At 49.6% G+C, this 19,962-nt stretch overlaps 1 protein-coding gene across 1 annotated transcript in view; it reads left to right on the top strand.

The window, feature by feature from the left end:
- Positions 1-10,680: 10,680 nt before the first annotated feature.
- Positions 10,681-19,962, top strand: part of VWF (von Willebrand factor) — a 178,923-nt gene continuing 169,641 nt past the window's right edge. Inside the window, exons 1-3 of the mRNA XM_032159366.2 lie at positions 10,681-10,929; positions 12,162-12,216; positions 14,023-14,187. Of these exons, the coding sequence (XP_032015257.1) occupies positions 12,162-12,216; positions 14,023-14,187 (220 nt within the window). The 5' untranslated portion in view covers positions 10,681-10,929. The remainder of the gene's footprint in view (positions 10,930-12,161; positions 12,217-14,022; positions 14,188-19,962) is intronic.

The following is a 19,962-nucleotide window of genomic DNA, read 5'->3' as shown; positions in this document are numbered from 1 at the left end:
TGCATCTTAACATTTTGCCACATTTGCTTTATACTTTTGAAATAATTAACAAAATATTTACAGAGAGGTATGGCCCCCTAGGTCCCACTCTCTGGATTCCATCTTCTCTCTTCTTCCCCAGAGGTGACTAGTATCCCGAACTTAGAGGTTATCACTCCACGCGCATGTTTCTTTTACTGTAAGTAAACATATTTATTTATTCATTTATTTTTTGAGACAGAGTCTCAAATCTGTTGCCCAGACTGTTGTGCAATGGCACGATTACAGCTCACTGCAGCCTCGAACTCCCGGGCTCAAGTGATCCTCTTACCTTAGCCTCCTCAGTAGCTGGGACTAGAGATGCAAACCACCATACCCGGCTAGTTCTTCTTTTTTCCATAAAAATGGGGTCTCTGTATGTTACCCAAGCTGGTCTTGAACTCCTGGCCTCAAGCGATCCTCCTGCCTTGGCCTCCCAAAGTGCTAGGATTACAAGTGTAAGCCACCATGCTTGGCCAATTAAACGTATTTATAAGCAATAATATATAGTTTTATTTTACATGTTTTTTACCTTTATGTAAGTGGTACGTATCCTCTGATACTTGCTTTTGTTTTTTGTTCACCATTATTTTGGGGGGTTTTCCATGTTGATAGGTGTAGCCTAGATTACTTTTAATTGCTATTTGTTATTTCACTGGATGAACATACAATTTATTCATTAATTCTTCCGTTGAAGTATATTTAGCCTGGTTGTTTACACATCTTTTGACTGCAGACACTGCTGCAGTAAACATTCTGTGCATGCTGGTTGGTGCACATGCATGAACGTTTCTCTAGGGGATATGCCTACGCGTGCAGTTGCAGGGCTGTGGGGAGGAGTATCTTTAAATTTTATAGATATTTCCACATTTTCTCCAAAGTGCTTTACCAAAAGTGCTTTACCTCTTGTCCTCAGCAGCATATAGGAATTTCAGGAGCCCCTCCTCCTTACCATTCCGAAAAGTGGATAACTAACTGTGGTTTTATTTTAGATTTCCCTGATGACCAGTGGAGTTGAACAGGTTTTGGGGTTTTTTTTTTTTTTTTTTTTAAGATGGAGTTTTGCTCTTGTTCCCAGGCTGGAGTGCAATGGTGTGATGTTGACTCACTGCGACCTCTGCCTCACGGGTCCAACTGATTCTCCTGCCTCAGCCTCCCGAGTAACTGGGACTGTGTCTGGAATTGGTGGGGTCTTGGGCTCACTGACTTAAAGAAGGAAGCCGCAGACCCTCGCGGTGAGTGTTACAGTTCTTAAAGGTGGCGTGTCCGGAGTTTGTTCCTTATGATGTTCGGATGGGTTCGTGGTCCTGCTGGCTTAGGAATGAAGCTGCAGACCTTCACTGTTGAGTGTTGCAGCTCTTAAGGTGGCGCATCTGGAGTTGTTCGGTCCTCCTGGTGGGTTCGTGATCTCCATAGCTTCAGGAGTGAAGCTGCAGACCTTTGCGGTGAGTGTTACAGCCCATAAAGGTAGTGTGGGCCCAAAGAGGAACCAGTAGCAAGATTTACTGCAAACAGCAAAAGAGCAAAGCTTCCACAGCAACGAAGGGAACCCCAATGGGTTGCCGCTGCTGCCCCGGGCAGCCTGCTTTTTCTCTCTTATCTGGCCCCACCTACATCCTGTTGATTGGTCCATTTTACAGAGAGCCGATTGGTCTGTTTTACAGAGAGCTGATTGGTCCGTTTTGACAGGGTGCTGATTGGTACGTTTACAATCCCTGAGCTAGACAGAAAAGTTCTCCATGTCCCTACTAGATTAGCTAGATACAGAGTGGTGTATTTACAAACCCTGAGCTAGACACAGAGTGCTGATTAGTGCTTTTACAAACCTTGAGCTAGATACAGAGTGCCGATTGGTGCATTCACAATCCCTTAGCTAGACATAAAGTTTCTCCAAGTCCCCACCAGAGTAACTAGATACTGAGTGCCGATTGGTGCATTCACAAACCCTGAGCTAGACACAGGGCGCTGATTGGTGCATTCACAAACCTTGAGCTAGAAACAGAGTGCTGATTGGTGTATTCTCAATCCCTTAGCTAGACATAGAGGTTCTTCAAGTCCCCACCAGACTCAGGAGCCCAGCTGGCTTCACCCAGTGGGTCCTGCACCGGGGCCACAGGTGGAGCTGCCTGCCAGTCCCACGCAGTGCGCCGGCACTCCTCAGCCCTTGGACGGCCGATGGGATCGGGCGCCCTGGAGCAGGGGGCGGTGCTCTTTGGGGAGGCTCGGGCGGCGCAGGAGCCCATTGCAGAGGAGGTGGGGGAGGCTCACGCATGGCAGGCTGCAGGTCCCAAGCCCTGCCCCGCGGGAGGCAGCTAAGGCCTGGCAAGAAATCGAGCACAGCAGCTGCCGGCCCAGGTGCTAAGCCCCTCACTGCCCATGGCCCACTGGCCAGGCCAGCCAGCCGCTCTGAGTGGGGGGCCCGCTGAGTGCAAGCCCACCTGGTACTGGCGCTGGCCGGCAAGCACTGTGCGCAGCCTGGGTTCCCGCCTGCGCCTCTCCCTCCACACCTCCCCTCAGGCTGAGGGAGCCGGCTCCGGCCTTGGCCAGCCCAGGAAGGAGCTCCCACAGTGCAGCAGCAGGCTGAAGGGCTCCTCAAGTGTGGCCAGAGTGGGTGCCAAGGCCGAGGAGGCGCCCCGAGCAAGCGAGGGCTGCGAGGGCTGCCAGCAGGCTGTAACCTCTCAGGACTACAGGTGCGCCACCACGTCTGGTTAATTTTTGTATTTTTAGTAGGTGTTTCACCATGTTGGTCAGGCTGGTCTTGAACTCCTGACCTCAGGTGATCCTGCCGCTTCAGCCTCCCAAAGTGCTGGGATTACTAGGCGTGAGCCATCATGCCCGACCTGGTTTTGGTGTGTTTACTAGCCAACTGCATTTCCTCCTTTTCTGTAGATTGCCTTTCCATATCACTCTCTATTGCCACTAGGTTGTTTGTCCATTTCTTTTTCTATTTTTTTTTTTTTTTTGATACGGAGTCTTGCTCTGTTGCCCAGGCTGGAGTGCAGTGGCACAATCTGGGGTCACTGCAAGCTCCGCCTCCCGGGTTCACACCCTTCTCCTGCCTCAGCCTCCTGAGTAGCTGGGACTACAGGCGCTTACCACCACAATCGGATAATTTTTTATATTTTTAGCAGAGACAGGGTTTCACCGTGTTAGCCAGGATGGTCTCAATCTCCTGACCTTGTGACCCGCCCGCCTCGGCCTCCCAAAGTGCTGGGATTACAGGCGTGAGCTACCGCACCTGGCCATTTTTTTTTAGACAGAGTTTCCGTCTTGTTGCCCAGCCTGGAATGCAATGGTGGGATCTCGCCTCACCCCAACCTCTGCCTCCCGGTTCAAGCCATTCTCCTGTCTCAGCCTCCTGAGTAGCTGGGATTACAGGCATGTGCCACCACGTCCAGCTAATTTTGTATTGTTAGTAGAGACAGGGTTTCTCCATGTTGGTCAGGCTGGTCTCGAACTCCCGACCTCAGGTGATCTGCCCCCCTTGGCCTCCCAAAGTGCTGGGATTACAGGTGTGAGCCACCGCGCCCGGCCACATTTGAAATTGTTTTTATTTTGAGACAGTCTCATCTGTCACCAGGTGAGTGCAGTGGGCCATCTGGGTCTGCAAGTCCGCCTTCCTGCCTCAGCCTCCCGAGTAGCTGGGACTACAGGCGTTTTTAACTATTCTTGATCTTTTGCTTCCCATATAGATTTTAGGATCAGCTTGTCTAATTATATGAAAAACCCTGTTGGATTGAAATTGTATTTAATTTATTGATTAATCTGAGGATATTTGGCATCTTTACAATATTGTGACTTAGTAAATATGAACACAGCATATCTCCTCATTGGGTTTTCTTTTATGTCTTGGGACAAGATTTATGATTTTCTCCATAATAATGGACAGATTTTTTTTTTTTTTTTTTGAGACAGGGTCTTGCTTTGTTGTCCCGGCATGATCTAGGCTCACTGCAACCTCTGCCTCTCTGGTTCAAACGATTCTCCTACCTCAACCTCCCCAATAGATGGGATTACAGGCATGTGCCACCACACCTGGCTAATTTTTTGTATTTTTAGTAGAGTTGGGGTTTCACCATGTTGTCCCGGCTGGTCACAAACTCCCGACCTCAAGTGATCCGCCCACCTCGGCCTCCCAAAATGCTGGGATTATATGTGTGAGCCACCGTGCCCGGCCTATTCTATTTATTCTTAAGTATCTGCAGTAATTGCTACTTTACTAATAGGGCCACTTCAAAGATTATATTTTATAACTATATAGGAACATAACAGATTTTAAAAAGGAATCTTGTGGCAAACTTCTAAACTCTTATGTAGATTCTTTTGAATTTTTCTATGTATACATTCATATCTTCAAATAATAACTATTTTGCTTTTTCCTAAGCTCCATACCTCATTTTTCCTCCTCTTCTCTTACTTTGCTGCCCTGGGCATCTGAACCAATATTGACTAGCAGTGATGACATTGAACATGCTTGTCGGCCGGGCGCGGTGGCTCACGCCTGTAATTCCAGCACTTTGGAAGGTGGAGGAGGATGGATCACGAGGTCAGGAGATCGAGACCATCCTGGCTAACACGGTGAATCCCCGTCTCCTCTAAAAATACAAAAAAATTAGCCAAGCGTGGTGGCGGGCACCTGTAGTCCCAGCTACTCAGGAGGCTGAGGCAGGAGAATGGCGTGAACCCGGGAGGTGGAGGTTGCAGTGAGCTGAGATCACACCACTGTACTCCAGCCTGGCGACAGAGCGAGACTCTGTCTCAAAAAAAAAAAAAAAAAAAAAAAGGACATGCTTGCATGTTCAAGTAATTATCTTGCGTCTGCCTCCCTAGAAGCTGGGACTACAGGCGCGCGCCAGCGGCATGCCCAACTAATTTTTGTATTTTTAGTAGAGACGGGGTTTCACCATGTTGGCCAGGATGGTCTAAATCTCTTGACATCGTGATCCACAGGCCTCGGCCTCCCAAAACGCTGGGATTACAGGCGTGAGCCACTGCTCCCGGCCTTGTTCTGGTTTTTAAAGGGAAAGTGGCTTCCATTTTACCATAAGTATGAAATATGCTCTATGTCTCAGGCCAAGGACATTCCCTTCTTTTTATAGGTTACTTAAGTGTTTTGTTTACTTGTTTTCCATAAATGGGTGTTGTTGACTTTTACAAAACTGAAAGCTTTTCTGCTTTATAATTTAATCGTTTTTTAAAATAAAATTTAAGCTTATATTATGAAGTGCACATAAATCTATAGATTTTATCTTTCTGGTGCATTGATCTTTATATCACCTTTTTCTGCTCTTTGGTGCTAATGATGACTTTGATCTTAAGGTCCATTGTGTGTGATAGTGGTATAAAACGCTTTTCCTTGGTCGTCACTTGCCTCTCCTTTCTTTTCCTTATGGTCTTTGTGTCTTTATATTTTTAGGACTGTCTCTTGAACATTGCTGCATTGTGTGCCTTTTTAAAGAAATCCGACTTGAGGCCAGGCGCGGTGGCTCACGCCTGTAATCCCAGCACTTTGGGAGGCCGAGGTGGGTGGATCACGAGGTCAGGAGATCGAGACCATCCTGGCTAACACAGTGAAACCCCGTCTCTACTAAAAATACAAAAAAAAAAAAATTAGCCGGGCGAGGTGGCAGGAGCCTGTAGTCCCAGCTACTCGGGAGGCTGAGGCAGGAGAATGGCATGAACCCCAGGGGGCAGAGCCTGCAGTGAGCCGAGATCGCACCACTGCACTCCAGCCTGGGCGACAGCGAGACTCTGTCTCAAAAAAAAAGAAATCCGATTTGATAATCTCTACCTTTTTATTATTAATTATTGATCTGTTTGAATTTTTTGTACTATTGCATTTTACATTTTATACTATTTGTCTTGCTTTTTCTATTTTTCTCCTAGGTCAATCTAGTTTTTAAAAATTTGTTTTTTTTCTGATAGGTTTGGAAAACATACATTCAATTCTATTCTTTCAGTAGCCTCCCTTAAAATTTTACTATGCAGTATAGCCTTAACAAAGTCTAAAGTGATCACGACATCTTTCTTCCTTCTGAGCCATACGAGGACCTTAATACACTTTCACTCCTGTCCCACATGTTATTGCTATCTGGTATTTTGGTTCTAATTTTTAATAACTCTCCAACTTATCATTACCATTGTTATTGTTTTATATAATCACTGCCTGCTCATATTTACCCCCATATTTACTATTTTATTTATTTACCTTTTCTCTTGGCATCTTGTTTCTAGGCTGAATTTTCTTCTTCCTGGCAGGGCGAGGTGGCTCACACCTGTAATCTCAGCACTTTGAGAGGCCGAGGCAGGAAGACTGCTTGAGCCCAGGAGCTCTAGGAGTTTGAGACCAGCCTAGGTAATATGGCAAAACCCTGTCTCTACAAAAAAAATACAAGAATTAGCCAGGTATGGTGGTGCATGCCCATAGTCCCAGCTGCTAGGGAGGCTGAGGTGGGAGGATTGCTTGAGCCCAGAAGGTTGAGGCTGCAGTGAGTTGTGACTGTGTCACTGTACTCCACCCTGGGTGACAGAGACCCTGTCTCAAAAACAGTAACAAAAAATGTTTTTCTCCCTGAAGTTCCTTCTTTAGTAGTTTTTTCAGAAAGGACTGTTAATGTTAAGCCCAGTCTCTGTTTTTCTGGAAAAAAAAAAAAAAAAAAAAAAAGGATCTGTGTTTCTTCAACTCTGAACAATAATTTACAGGTAGATCAGATGTTACAGTCTCCCTCCCACGGCCCTCTAACCCCAACTCTCCCTGTTTCTTCTAGACTACCAGTGTCTGCTCCTCCGTGCCTGAGGGCCAGAAGTGTTGAGGGCTGCATGCCTCCTGAAGCAGCCCTGACAATAACTGACAGGAAGGAGTAAGTGTAGAAACTCCCCTGCTCCCTGACCCAAGAGTGGGAAGATTCGGAGGCATGGATCTTACATTTTCCCAGCCTCTCCTCCAGAAGGAAGCTTTCTTGTCCACTTGGTGGCTGGCATAATAAACATCTTTTACTGGCTGCTTTCCCTGCCCCGTATCACATTCCCACTTCCCTGCTGATGCTTCCTGCCCTCAAATCAATTATCTACACTAAAATACTCAGGGTCTGCTTCTGGGACTTCAAACTAAGACACTGCATATAGAATTCTCCATGAATGGACTTTTTCTCTCAGCACTTCTCTTTGGATCTTCTAATTCTATCATGTTTCTTAATTCTGCCTCCATTTTTTTTTTTTTTTGAGATGGAGTCTCACTCTGTCACCCAGGCCAAAGTGCAGTGGTGTGATCTCGGCTCACTGCAACCTCTGCCTCCTGGGTTCAAGCAATCCTCCTGCCTCAGCCTCTTGAATAGCTGGAATTACAGGCATGCACCACCACGCACGGTTAATAGTTGTATTTTTAGTAGAGATGGGATTTCAACACGTTGGCCAGGCTGGTCTCGAACTCCTGACCTCAAGTGATCTGCCCTGCTTGGGCTCCCAAAGTGCTGGGATTACAGGCATAAGCCACTGTGCCTGGCTGCTCCTCCATTTTTTCATCTCCATATTTGAGTAATTTCTTTAGAACCATTTTTCAGCTTTTTTTTTTTCAAAAAATCTGGTGTTTTTGAATTTTTCAATTAATTTACTATATACATTTCTTCAAGTTCTTTTTTTTTCTTTTTTGGGACAGCATCTTACGCTATTGGCTAGGCTGGAGTGCGCGATTATGGCTCACTGCAGCCTCAACCTCCTGGGCTCAAGGGGTCCTCCCTCCTGCCTCAGCCTCCTGAGTAGCTGGGACCACAGGCATGCACCGCCAGGCCCAGCTAATTTTTTATTTTTATTTTTTGTAGAGATGGGGTCTTGCTGTGTTGTGTAGGCTAGTCTCAAATTCCTGAGCACAGACAATCCTCTTGCCTCCGCCTCCCAAAGTGTTAGGATTACAGGTGTGAGCCTCCACGTCTGGCCTTAAAGTTCTTTTTCAAGTTTTTTTCCTGTTCTTTTCTTTTTTTTAATGGAGTCTCACTCGGTCACCAGGCTGGAGTGCTGTAGCATGATCTTGGCTCACTGCAACCTCCGCCTCCCGGGTTCAAGTGATTCTCCTGCCTCAGCCTCCAGAGTAGCTGGGACTACAGGTGCATGCCACCATGCCCAGCTAATTTTTGTATTTTTAGTAGAGATGGGGTTTCACCATATTGGCCAGGATGGTCTTGATCTGTTGACCTCGTGATCTGCCCACCGTGAGCCACTGTGCCCTGCCTTGAAAAAAGTTTATTCTTTGTAAAGACAGGGTCTTGCTGTGTTGCCCAGGCTGGTCTTGAACTCCTGGTCTCAAGCGATTATCCCATCTCAGCCTCCCAAAGTGCCAGGATTACAGACAGAACCACCGTGCCTAGCATCTATTATAATTTTAAACACTCATTTTTTTCTTTTTATCTTTCTCTGATCATTTTATTTTCTGAAATTCTTAGGGATCTAATTCTTGCTCATGGTAGTTTTCTCAAGTGTTGAAAAATTTTTGATTTTGAATTCATCCTCAAGAGAGCTTTATTTACATGAGTGCAAAGGTTGAAAATTCTAGGCTGGGTGCAGTGGCTCATGCCTGTTATCCCAGCACTTTGGGAGGCCGAGGTGGGCAGATCACAAGGTCAGGAGTTTGAGACCAGCCTGGCTAACATAGTGGAACCCCGTCTCTATTAAAAATACAAAAAATTAGCTGGGTGTGGTGGTGTGCGCCTGTAATCCCAGCTACTTGGGAGGCTTAGGCAGGAGAATTGCTTGAAGCCGGGAGGTGGAGGTTGCAGAGAGCCATGATCACGTCACTGCACTCCAGCCCGGCCGACAGTGCGAGACTCCATCTCAAAAAAAAAAAAAGAAAAAGAAAATTCTAAAGAAAGACTTAATTCCCTCCCCACCCTGCCCCAAAACAAGTGGAGACAGGCAAACTTCCTTATCTTCTAGGTTGGGGGATGGATTTTTTTCCTGGTCCACTGTTTGGAAGATGTTTCCCTTCAAACTTTCAGCTTTTGCAGGGATCTCCGTTCTAGTTCTCCCTCTGGGTCAGGCCCGTAGCTGCACTGCCCATTCTTGCAATGTGCGGCCTCCAGTCTGGAGGGTTCCCAGACTGGCCTACCCTAGGCCACCCGTGGGCCTACCCTGCCTCCTGCTCATTTAGACTCCTCTTCCTCATTGACCCTTGAAGATAGTCCTTACTTTCCTCCCAGATCAACTGTGCATTTAAAGAACATTTGTTGTATTTAGCACAGCATTTAAAGGTATTTTGTAATGAAAGGGTTTTCAGATTAGTCATTTAGTTTTTTTAAATAAGAGCTGGAAGTGGAAATCCCGATGGCCTTTTCTTTTTTTTTTTTTTTTGAGATGGAGTCTCACTCTGTCGCCCAGGCTGGAGTGCAGTGGCGCAATCTTGGCTCACTGCAAGCTCCGCCTCCCGGATTCACACCATTTTCCTGCCTCAGCCTCCCAAGTAGCTGGGACTACAGGTGCCCGCCACCACGCCCGGCTAATTTTTTGTGTTTTTAGTAGAGACGGGATTTCACCGTGTTAGCCAGGATGGTTTTGATCTCTTGACCTCGTGATCCGCCCACCTCGGCCTCCCAAAGTGCTGCAATTACAGACGTGAGCCACCACGCCTGGCCCCCAATGGCCTTTTCTGCTGTCTCATGCTGATTCTGCCTCTTGTGCCATTTTTCTTCCCTGGGAGTGTGCATCTTCCTCTCCTGGGGTGGTAAAGGGAGTAGGAGTGTGAGGTATGTGGGAAGGGAGGAGGTTGGAACCTAGTGGTTTCTCAAAGTCTTAGGGCAGCGGGTATCATGGAGAAGCAGTGAGGAGGTCTCCCATACCCAGACATGCCTCAGGGTGCTCATCTCAGTGCCTGGAATCCCAGCATGACAGTCATCTTCGCCCCACCCCTGCCCATTTCATCAGTTACTTATTTTAGTAGGAATTAGTTTAGCAGATGATGTTGAGAATTAGGCTTTTGGGAATGGGAGGCTGGGAAGAAGAATCGTGTATCTGTGTGTGTGTGTGTGTGTGTGTGTGTGTGTGTAGAAGATCAGGGTACCAGAAGTGTGTAGAAGTGTCCTTGAGAATTAGAATTATTAGAATGTAGCTACAGTAGAAATATTAGACTCAGACCATCACTCCCCACCTTCGCCATTTTACAAAGGGCTAGGCTTGTGGCCAAGACCTTCCTCTTTAACCGATCCATTCAACCCTGGCCAGGACCCAAATGGACTGTTTTTGTCAGGGCCAGGACCGGATCCTTCATACCTGGGGTGCACAGGAAGTGTTAGTGCTCCCCTTCCTCCAAACACAGCAGCAAAATTGGCTCAGGTTGAGGTGTTTTTCCCAACTTCCCTGGAGTCCAGCCCTGGAAGCTGGATCAGGAAGCTGTGTTGTTCTAGTGTGATTCCACTCTGGCCTGTATCAGCCTGCCCTGAGACAAGCAGCATTCCTGGTTATCCCACACAGGTGGGGCACTCTAGGAAGACCAGGGATCAAGTGTGGGGGTGTAGGGATGGGGGTGTTTGGGGAGGGCAAGGCAGTTCATTAAGGCAGCTGCCAGGAGGTCTCCCTTCAAACTCTACAAAGCTTTATCAGCTTGGAGGTTCTTCTAATACCATTTCCTTTCATTGTTTCCTTTTGGTAATTAAAAGGAGGCCAATCCCCTGTTGTGGCAGCTCACAGCTATTGTGGTGGGAAAGGGAGGGTGGTTGGTGGATGTCACAGCTTGGGCTTTATCTCCCCCAGCAGTGGGGACTCCACAGCCCCTGGGCTACATAACAGCAAGACAGTCCGGAGCTGTAGCAGACCTGATTGAGCCTTTGCAGCAGCTGGGAGCATGGCCTAGGGTGGGCAGCACCATTGTCCAGTGGCTGAGTTTCCAGGGACCTCGGAGATACCCGCAGCCCTCATTTGCAGGGGAAGGTATGGCCTTTGGAAGGAGAGCTGGCTCAGTTGTGGGAGGAAGATGCAGGACTGACTGATCCCTGCTCCTGGGGAGCTGGGGTTCTCTGTCACTGGACCAGAAGGGCTTTGTTTGGAGGGGCGAGTCAGTTCAGCCAGGGACGATCCTAATAATGCCTCCTCCACTTGCCTCTGAGGGTCCTGGGGCTGCTTTTCTTCATGCAGTGGGTTTTACCGTTTGATAGGACTTCACTCAAATGAGTTGGAATGAGCTTTGCCCTCACCTCTGAGAACCGGGGAGCAGCTGAATGTACCTGCGTGTTAGGACTGGGAGGGGACACCTGCTTGGAGACCAAGACCTGGCCCTATCTGACATCTCAGTGTTCCTCCTTCCATAGATATATCACAGATTGGCTTTATTTCACCTTTGGCTGGATGGGACCTTAGGTAGGAAAGGAGTCACCCCCAGTGAATCTCAGGCAACAGATTCTGCACTTATTTAACAACCTTTTCCAGAGGAGAGGGGCTACAGCAGGGGCTCTAAGGGACTTGGAGTATGCTCTGCCAGCCAGGATTAATTGTCCCTCTCTTGGGGGGTCACACAGTGGGGAAGTCTGCCTGCATCCAGGGCCGCTGGACTCCTGTCCATTTTTTCAGATGAACTCAGCAAACATTTGCTGGGCATCTCCTGGGTGCTAAGCATCTTGCCAGGTGTGGGGGTTGGAGACAAGGGAGACAGCCCTTGCTCTTGTGAAGGCACTTGTGGTACAGAGTCAGGGGCCAACAAGCAAACCGTCAAGTTGGTGGTTCCTGAGCATTCTCTGTGTCTGGGCTGCTGTGGTGGGCACACAAGCGTAAGACAGTTCCTACTCTCCAGTTTGGATGCAGAGGCAGGAAGGAATGAGGTGTGTGTTAGCTCCCAGCTGCTTCAGGAGGCAGGGACGTGAGAGAGGCCCAGCGGGCCTAGAGGGAAGGCAGGGTTTTCCTCCTGTCTTGGGCCTGGGACTGCTGTCTGTAGAAAGGTACCCACAGGTCCCAGCTCACAGCGATTGTTACTCTTGGGCCTGGCACTGGCCAGGGGTTTTTTGTGGGGCCAGAAGGCCATGTTCAAAGGGGAAAATGGGGTCATGAGGATCAATCTTTTCTCCTGCTTTAAAGAAATGCTTTTGCTACTGCATGCCCTGACAGTCACCACACCAGCAGCCACCTACCTGGGCAGGTATGACCAGCTCACGTCTCTTGCTTCTCTGCAGATGATTCCTGCCAGATTTGCCGGGGTGCTGCTTGCTCTGGCCCTCATTTTGCCAGGTAGGTACAAAAGGGCCTCCATTTCTCATTCCCGCCCCAGGGCCATCTGGAGTGACCCCTTTCTGGGAATCAGCAAGTGTGTCTGGAGCTCACCCGTGTGCCCAGCCCCAGCTTAGGCTGTTGGTTGCCTCCTGTGAAGGTTCCGCGGAGTTCCCACCCTTGACTTGTATTCCAGAGACCAGGTGCCTGCAAATGCCATCTCCTGTTGGGGAATTAAGAAGCATAAAGGTGGCACAGAACTGTCCTATATTATGGGGGCACAGGATGAGGAGGAAGGAATCCAAGTCTGGGATGGATTATTAGCTTTAGACGAGATTGTGGAGGCCACCTAGTTGAACCCCCCATGGTACAATGAAGAGACTGAGGGCCAGAGAGGAGAAATGACTGCTCCAAAGTCTCCTAGAGCCAAAATCAGAGGTCAGTCTTCCTGGGTCCCAGGCCAACACCCTTTCCACTGCACTGCATCATACTGCTGCCCTTCCCTTGCTAAGATTCTGAGCCTGTAAATTGTGGGAGGGGACTTTTGACCTTCCACTTAGATCTCTCAGGTCAGCAGCATCCAGTTGCTGCCCACAGGTGAGTCTGGGGAAAAAAATACACATTTGTCACACTCTCTGCATCTTCCTACCAGGTGGGTCTTTTGCCAGGGGACCCAGAACACTTAGAGATTTACTGCTGTATTTCCCCACCTGCCGACACACACACACATAGGCACACACACATCCATAGTCAGTGAAGGAGTTAAAATGTGACGCCGGAGGAGTTCACACTTCATAGAGTCTGTGTGTCAGGCACACGGTCTGATCTGTTTAAAATTTAACCTGCCCAAGACATGCTAGTAGGTTTATGTACAAAGATGCTCATTGCAATCTATTTATAATATTAAAACATATGGAAAAATGCTAGAAACCTAACAATAGAGGGCTATACTATAGACATTTAGATGCAAAATATGATGCAGCCACTAAAAACCGCATATTGGAAGTATATACAATAGGATGACAAATTATTTACAACCTATTGAGAAACAGAGGTTATAGGTAGTTTGCACAAGGTGGTCACCAATTTATAAAAAACCCACAGCTGTATATATGCTATAAAATAAAATGGAAAGATGAACATTGAAATGTTAACTCTAATCATCGCTGAATATTGGGTTACAGATGGTTTTAACGTCTTTGTGTTTTCTTTTCTTTTTCTTTTTTTTTTTTCGAGACAGAGTCTCGCTCTGTTGCCTAGGCTGGAGTGCAGTGGTGTGATCTTGGCTCACTGCAACCTCCGCCTCCCAGGCTCAAGTGATTCTCCTGCCTCAGCCTCACCAGTAGCTGGGATTACAGGTGCCCACCACCGCACCTGGCTAGTTTTTGTATTTTTAGTAGAGACGGGGTTTCGCCATGTTGGGCAGGCTGGTCTTGAACTCCTAACCTCAGGTGATCCGCCCACCCCGACCTCCCAAAGTGCTGGGATTGTAGGCATGAGCCACCATGCCCGACCTGCTTCTTTGTGTTTTCTTCTGTGTGCTCCAAATTTTTAATAATGAATATGATGACACTTTAAATCAGTAAGTAAATGTCATTAAAACTAACAGATTTCCTGAAAAACTGTTCCTTCGTTATTGCTATGGGTCTGAGGTCATATCTGGGAGCTGAAAGCAACAGCTTTAGTCTCATTTAGGATGGAAAATAACTCCCCACAGCCCAGTTTCTATCAGAGGCAATCTAATTTCTATGAGGCCAGAGAGGTTTGAGCTGATGGTCCCAGTTGTGGCCTGGGACCACCAGCCCAACCTGTGGCCTCTCCCTCCAGGGACCCTTTGTGCAGAAGGAACTCGCAGCAGGTCATCCATGGCCCGATGCAGCCTCTTCGGAAGTGACTTCATCAACACCTTTGACGGGAGCATGTACAGCTTTGCGGGATACTGCAGTTACCTCCTGGCAGGGGACTGCCAGAAACGCTCCTTCTCGATTATTGGTGAGTTCTGGGCACTGCGGGGAGGAATTCAGAGGGAGCGCTGGCTGAGCTCAGCCCTGGTGTGGGGGAGGATTCCTGCTCTCGGGACAGTGTCTGAGCTGAAAGGTCACTGCTGAGAACAAGGAGAGGAATAGCCTTTCTGTGACACGTAGCCCCTCTTGGCTTTCCCCAGGTCTCTCCCCACGGGAGCCGGGTGGGATGGATGGAGACAGTCTTCCTCTTTGGTAGTTCACTGTGTCCATTGCTCTGGGTCCAGGCGATGCCCTGGGGACTCCACAGCATCAAGGCGAATGATGAACTAGAGAAGGTGCTTTGGAACGTATAAAACTCCTTGCCAAAGGGAAGACTCGTTGTTGTTTTCTTGGTGGCCTGTGGATCAGAACATCAGCTTATGCTGAGGACTTCCTGTATTCCTGGAGAAGGGCTGGTACTATCCCTGCCATGTCCCTGTATCCCCATAACAGCCCTGGGATGTAGCTGTAGTCACCCCAGTTTTACCAGTGGAGTACCAAGGCCCATGGAGGTTGCATGATCCTTCCAAGGCCTGACAGACAATAAAAGGTGGAGCTGAGGCCGGGCACGGAGGCTCACGCCTATAATCCCAGCACTTTGGGAGGCCAAGGTGGGTGGATCACCTGAGGTCAAGAGTTTGAGACCAGCCTGGCCAACATGGTGAAACCCCATCTCTACTAAAAATACAAAAATGGGCCAGGTGTGGTGGTGTGTGCCTGTAATCCCAGCTACTTGGGAGGCTGAGGCAGGAGAATCGCTTGAACCCGGTTGCAGTGAGCTGAGATACACTCTAGCCTGGGCGACATGGCGAGACTCCGTCTCAAAAAAAAAGAAAGGTAGAGCTGGATTTTGATCCCAGGCCTCTCAGGCTGGCAGAACGTTTGTCTGGACTAAGGAGAGAGGACACTTGCCAAGGTTGGGAGGGGCAGGGACGGAGGATTATGGTTTGGTGACCTCCACATACTAAAAAGTAATCAATGTGTGTGGCGTGTGAGGGAGGGATGCCAAAAAACCTAGCAAACGTGGGGACCCCAGCCTTGGAACGGAGATGGCAATGGACAAGCTCATGCTGTTAAAGAAACAATATTCATGACACTTGTTAAAGCAAGTAAGGAAGACTTTCAAGAGGGACTGCTGCCATGGGGGTTTTGCAGAGGGGGAGAGAGAGAGGGCTCGACTTTGAATACAACAAGGAAAAATGAAGATTTAGGGCCAAGGAGGAGGACAGGGGGTCAGTGGTAGAAAATTACAAAGAGGAAACATCAGGAGTAAGAGGGATTCTGGTTAACCCAGCTTGACAGGAGTCTTGCTGAAGGCAGGCAGTCTTGCTGATCACATATTGAAGGCGGAGGCATCTTTCTAAATCGACCCAGCAGGATTCTTGTTAAAACTGGACTGAGGCCGGGCTTGGTGGCTGAACGCCTGTAATCCCAGCACTTTGGAAGGCTGAGGCAGGTGGATCATGAGCCAGGAGTTTGAGTGAAACCCCATCTCTACTAAAGATACAAAAAATTAGCCGGGCATGGTGGTGTGCGCCTGTAATCCCAGCCACTAGGGAGGTCGAGGCAGAGAATTGCTTGAACCCGAGAGGCAGAGGTTGCAGTGAGCCGAGATCGTGCCATTGCACTCCAGCCTGGGCAACAGAGCGAGACTCCATCTCAAAAAAAACCCACAAAAAAACAAAAAAAAACTGGACTGCGCAGGCCGAAGACAGAGCCCAAGGCCAAGGCTTAATCTAGAAGAGGGCTCCGAAGCGCCCCACTCAAGTTTGGTCAAGGAAGGAGTCTTTGGCAACACCCAGACACTTACTGAGATCTGGGCTGTAGTGCTTCTGGGGTCATTGCTCCATCAGTCAGCGGGGACTGACGCAGGGTCCTCCGTGTGCCCAGCACTGGGCTAGGCTCTGTCTGGCACCTGGCTATAGCTATGAGCTCCCTGCATTCCTGCTGTCTCCCTGAGGCCATCTTTGCCACCTGCCCTGACTCTGCTGGGAAACTTATCACGTATGACTTCTGGGCCCTGCCATCCTTCCCACTCCTCCATGAGCTCCTCAGGGACAAGGAGCATGTCTCACTCATCTGTCCCCTGGTGGTGCTTAGCTCACTGAGTTCTCTGTTGTGCTGAAGATTATGTATTTATTTATTTATTTTTGAGACGGAGTCTTGCTGTGTTGCCCAGGCTGGAGTGCAGTGAGTGGTGCCATTTTGGCTCACTGCAACTTCCGCCTCCTGGGTTCAAGCAATTCTTCTGCCTCAGTCTCCCAAGTAGCTGGGATTACAGACACCACCATGCTTGGCTAATTTTTGTATTTTTAGTAGAGACGGGGTTTCACCATATTGGCCAGGCTGGTCTTGAACTCCTGACCTCAGGTGATCCACCCGCCTTGGCCTCCCAAAGTGCTGGGATTACAGGCATAAGCCACCACGCCTGGCCTGAAGATGTTTGCAGAGTGTGTGTGAGGAGCCCTGGAGAAGGAGCTTTGATTGGCCAGAGAGGACAGGGGAGGGTGCTGCATGCCGTGGGGACAGCATGAGAAGTGGGGAGGCTGGAAGGGGCATGTACTCCTGACGTGGAGCCCTGGGGAGGTCAGTGTGGCTGGAGCAGCAGTTGCCAAACTCCAGGCTGCATCAAGACCACCCAGAGGGCTGTGACAAACAGATTGCTGGGTCCTGCCCCTAGAGTTCTGACTCAGTAGATCTAGAAGGGGGGCCTGAAAATTTCATTTCTGACAATTTCCCAGCTGCTGCTGCTGCTCTTAGAGTGGGTAACCAGACTTTGAGGGTGCAAGAATGGAGGAGAGTAGGCTGAGAGGCTGGGCCATTGGGTGAGGCTGCAGTGTAGGATCTTGGAGTCTGATGGGGAATTTGAGTCGATTCCGCAGGCTGTGAGGAACTAGTGTAGGGTCTTGTGCAGCAGGGAAGTGGGGAGAGGAAACTGGTTCTTTGCCAAGATGGTCCAGAAAAGGAGAGAGGTAGGAGGCGGCATGGCCTTGGCCGTGGTAACCAGGGAGGTAGTGAAAAGTCCAGAGAAGCCCCAGGGCATGACAAATCAAGAAAGTCATCCTCGTCACCAACTGTGAGGGTCCCAACTTGCTTCAGAGGCTGCAGCTGGGGAGGAGCTGGAAGAGCAGCTGGAGAGAACCCCCGAACCCTTGCCCCTGGGAAGCTGAAGGCTCATGCCCTCCCTACCTTGGTGACCCCAGATTTTATGTAAGTGGATTTTCCCATTTTATAAATCACAGCAGAGCTGATACAGACCCCTACCTGTGATGGCTCTGGGGTTGTCAGTGGAGATGGAGGGTTAGAAGTGACCGGAGGAGGCCGGGTGCAATGGCTCACGCTTGCAGTCCCAGCACTTTGGGAAGCCGAGGGGTGGGGCGGATCACCTGAGGTTGGGAGTTTGAGACCAGTCTGGCCAACATGGTGAAACCCCATCTCTACTAAAAATACAAAAATTAACCAGGCATTGTGGTGGGCGCCTGTAATCCCAGCTGCTCGGGAGGTTGAGGCACAAGAATCACTTGAACCTGGGAGGTGGAGGTTGCAGTGAGCAGAGATCACGCCATTGCACTCCAGCCTGGGCACAGAGTGAGACTCCGTCTCAAAAAAAAAAAAAAAGAAGTGACCAGAGGAAGATTTTGATGGAGACACTGCAATGCCCGGGGTGGGGGCCGGGGCGGGGGGGTGGATTGCTGTCTGGACGCCATAATCTGTTAGTTCAGCTCTGCTCTGGACTCCCTGTCCCGAGACGGGCTTGTAAACAACACATACTAATACCTTAGTCCCAGACACAGTTCATGTTCTGGGCTCAGAGAGCCAAGTCAGCATGTTGAAAAAGCTCCCTTCCCCTATTTGAGCCCAACTCCAGACCCCTCCCCATGTCAGGGTAGCCCTCCCAGGTGGGGACATGTAGCATGTACTGGTGCCTCTGGGCTGTCTCTGTCACCTCCTTCAGGAAGCTCTCTTGCCCATTCCACTCGTCCAGCACTGGGCTCATCAACTCGAGCTCACTGGTCGGTCTCCGTCCCACAGAACTGGGTAGCTCTGTCCCCAGCAGGAAATGGAAGCACAGACAGAGCCAGAGCTGGAGTCGGAAAACCCGTGTTCTCCTCTGCTCTCCCTCTTCACTGAGTGTTCCGAGGGCAGTTGTGCTGTCTTAGCCTCCAATTCCTCATCTCTTGAAACGGAGTCTCGGTTGTGTTGTCCAGGCTGGAAGGCTGGAGTACAATGGTGCGATCTCGGCTCACTGCAACCTCCCCCTCCCGGGTTCAAGCGATTCTTCTGCCTCAGCCTCCCGAGTAGCTGAGATTACGGGCATGCGCCACCACACCCTGCTAATTTTGTGTTTTTAGTAGAGATGGGGGTTTCTCCATGTTGGTCAGGCTGGTCTCGAACTCCCGACCTCAGGTGGTCCGCCCGCCTCGGCCTCGGTTCCTCATCTTTAAAATGGAGATACTGTGAGCATCAAGGGAGACAGGTTATCTGAAAATGTGACTGCTTAGCCAAGCTGAGTTATTGAAAGCAGCCAGGTTAACATGGGGTGTTCACTTGGAATCGCCGTGCAGAGACGGGGGCTGCTGGGCCCCCAGGCATTTCTGCGAGGTCAGGGTCACTTCAGTTTCATCCCCCCCTCATAATCCACACAGGTTTGCGCTAGAGGTCTGGCCTCTTGGGCCACCGTTTTCTGGGCTTCAGTGGCCACAGAGGAATTTGAAGGGCCATGGAAGGCCTGTCTACCTCAAAACCCCTTGGTGGGATTCCCCACCAGGTCACTATTCTTTTCTTATAAGCTACTTGCCCTTGTAAAGTGTCCATTTTCTGGGAGATCGTTTGCCTAAACAAGGTTATGGATCAAACACACTTTAATGTAAGCTGGTTTCATTTTCACCAAAACCGTGCTGCGAATGTCATAGAGAATGGGTGGCTGTTTTGTCTGTTGGTGGTGGTGGTGGCAGGTTTGGGGTGTGTGGGAGAAGAGGAAGAATTAGAGGGGGGTGGGCTGGCACTGGTGCATCAGGGCAGCCAGGGGGCACCTGGTCAGGGGAGGGAGCCCAGGACTTGGGCCCTGCAGTTTTAGTTTCCGTGCACATGCCCACCTTCTGTTCCATTGTTCTCCAATGACATCCTGTCTCCTTGACCGTAAATCGCACATCCACATTCCTCCCGAGTGCCTGTGGACCTTATTCATATCCTGGGTAAAGTGTTTATGGACGCACATGAAGGGCCACCTGGTGCCAAGGCGAGGTCCCTGTCCCTGATTCTGTCTCCTGGTGAGGCAGGCTCCAGGGTTCGAGGCCAAGGTGACACGGCTCTTTGCCAGGCAGCACAGAGGCCAGAGAGAGACTCTGGGAGTCCTGGTTCCTGCTCCTCCGCAGAGACTGCTCTTCCTAAGCTACGGCTGCAGGATCTGGCTCCCAGACCTGCCAAGAGAGAGCCATCAACAACCAACAGCCTGCTGAGTCACTGCCCCTGGGGAGCCTTAGTTTTCGTGGCACGGTCAGACCAGACCCCTGTTCTCAGTTTGGAGGGAGGGTCACCTGCACCAGAATCACAGGCATAGAAGGTAGAGTGTTTATTGGAAATGCAGATGAGTGAGTTCCACACTAAAGCCTAGGAGAGCGCCCAGGTCTGACTGTAGTTCCAGATCCTGGCCTGCTTCTGAAGGTCCCAGGATTCCTCTCGCTGTAATCCGTGGGCTAGGAGCTTACTCCTCACTCAGCGCCTTAATCACTGCGTTCAGCAGGCCTGGTGGGAGCCTCTGGGA

Source organism: Hylobates moloch, unplaced genomic scaffold (assembly GCF_009828535.3).
Source record: "Hylobates moloch isolate HMO894 unplaced genomic scaffold, HMol_V3 SCAFFOLD_8, whole genome shotgun sequence".
In the NCBI taxonomy this organism is placed as follows: Eukaryota; Metazoa; Chordata; class Mammalia; order Primates; family Hylobatidae; genus Hylobates; species Hylobates moloch.
The sequence above is the reverse complement of the archived record's forward strand: the minus strand, read 5'-3'. Positions and strand labels throughout refer to the sequence as shown.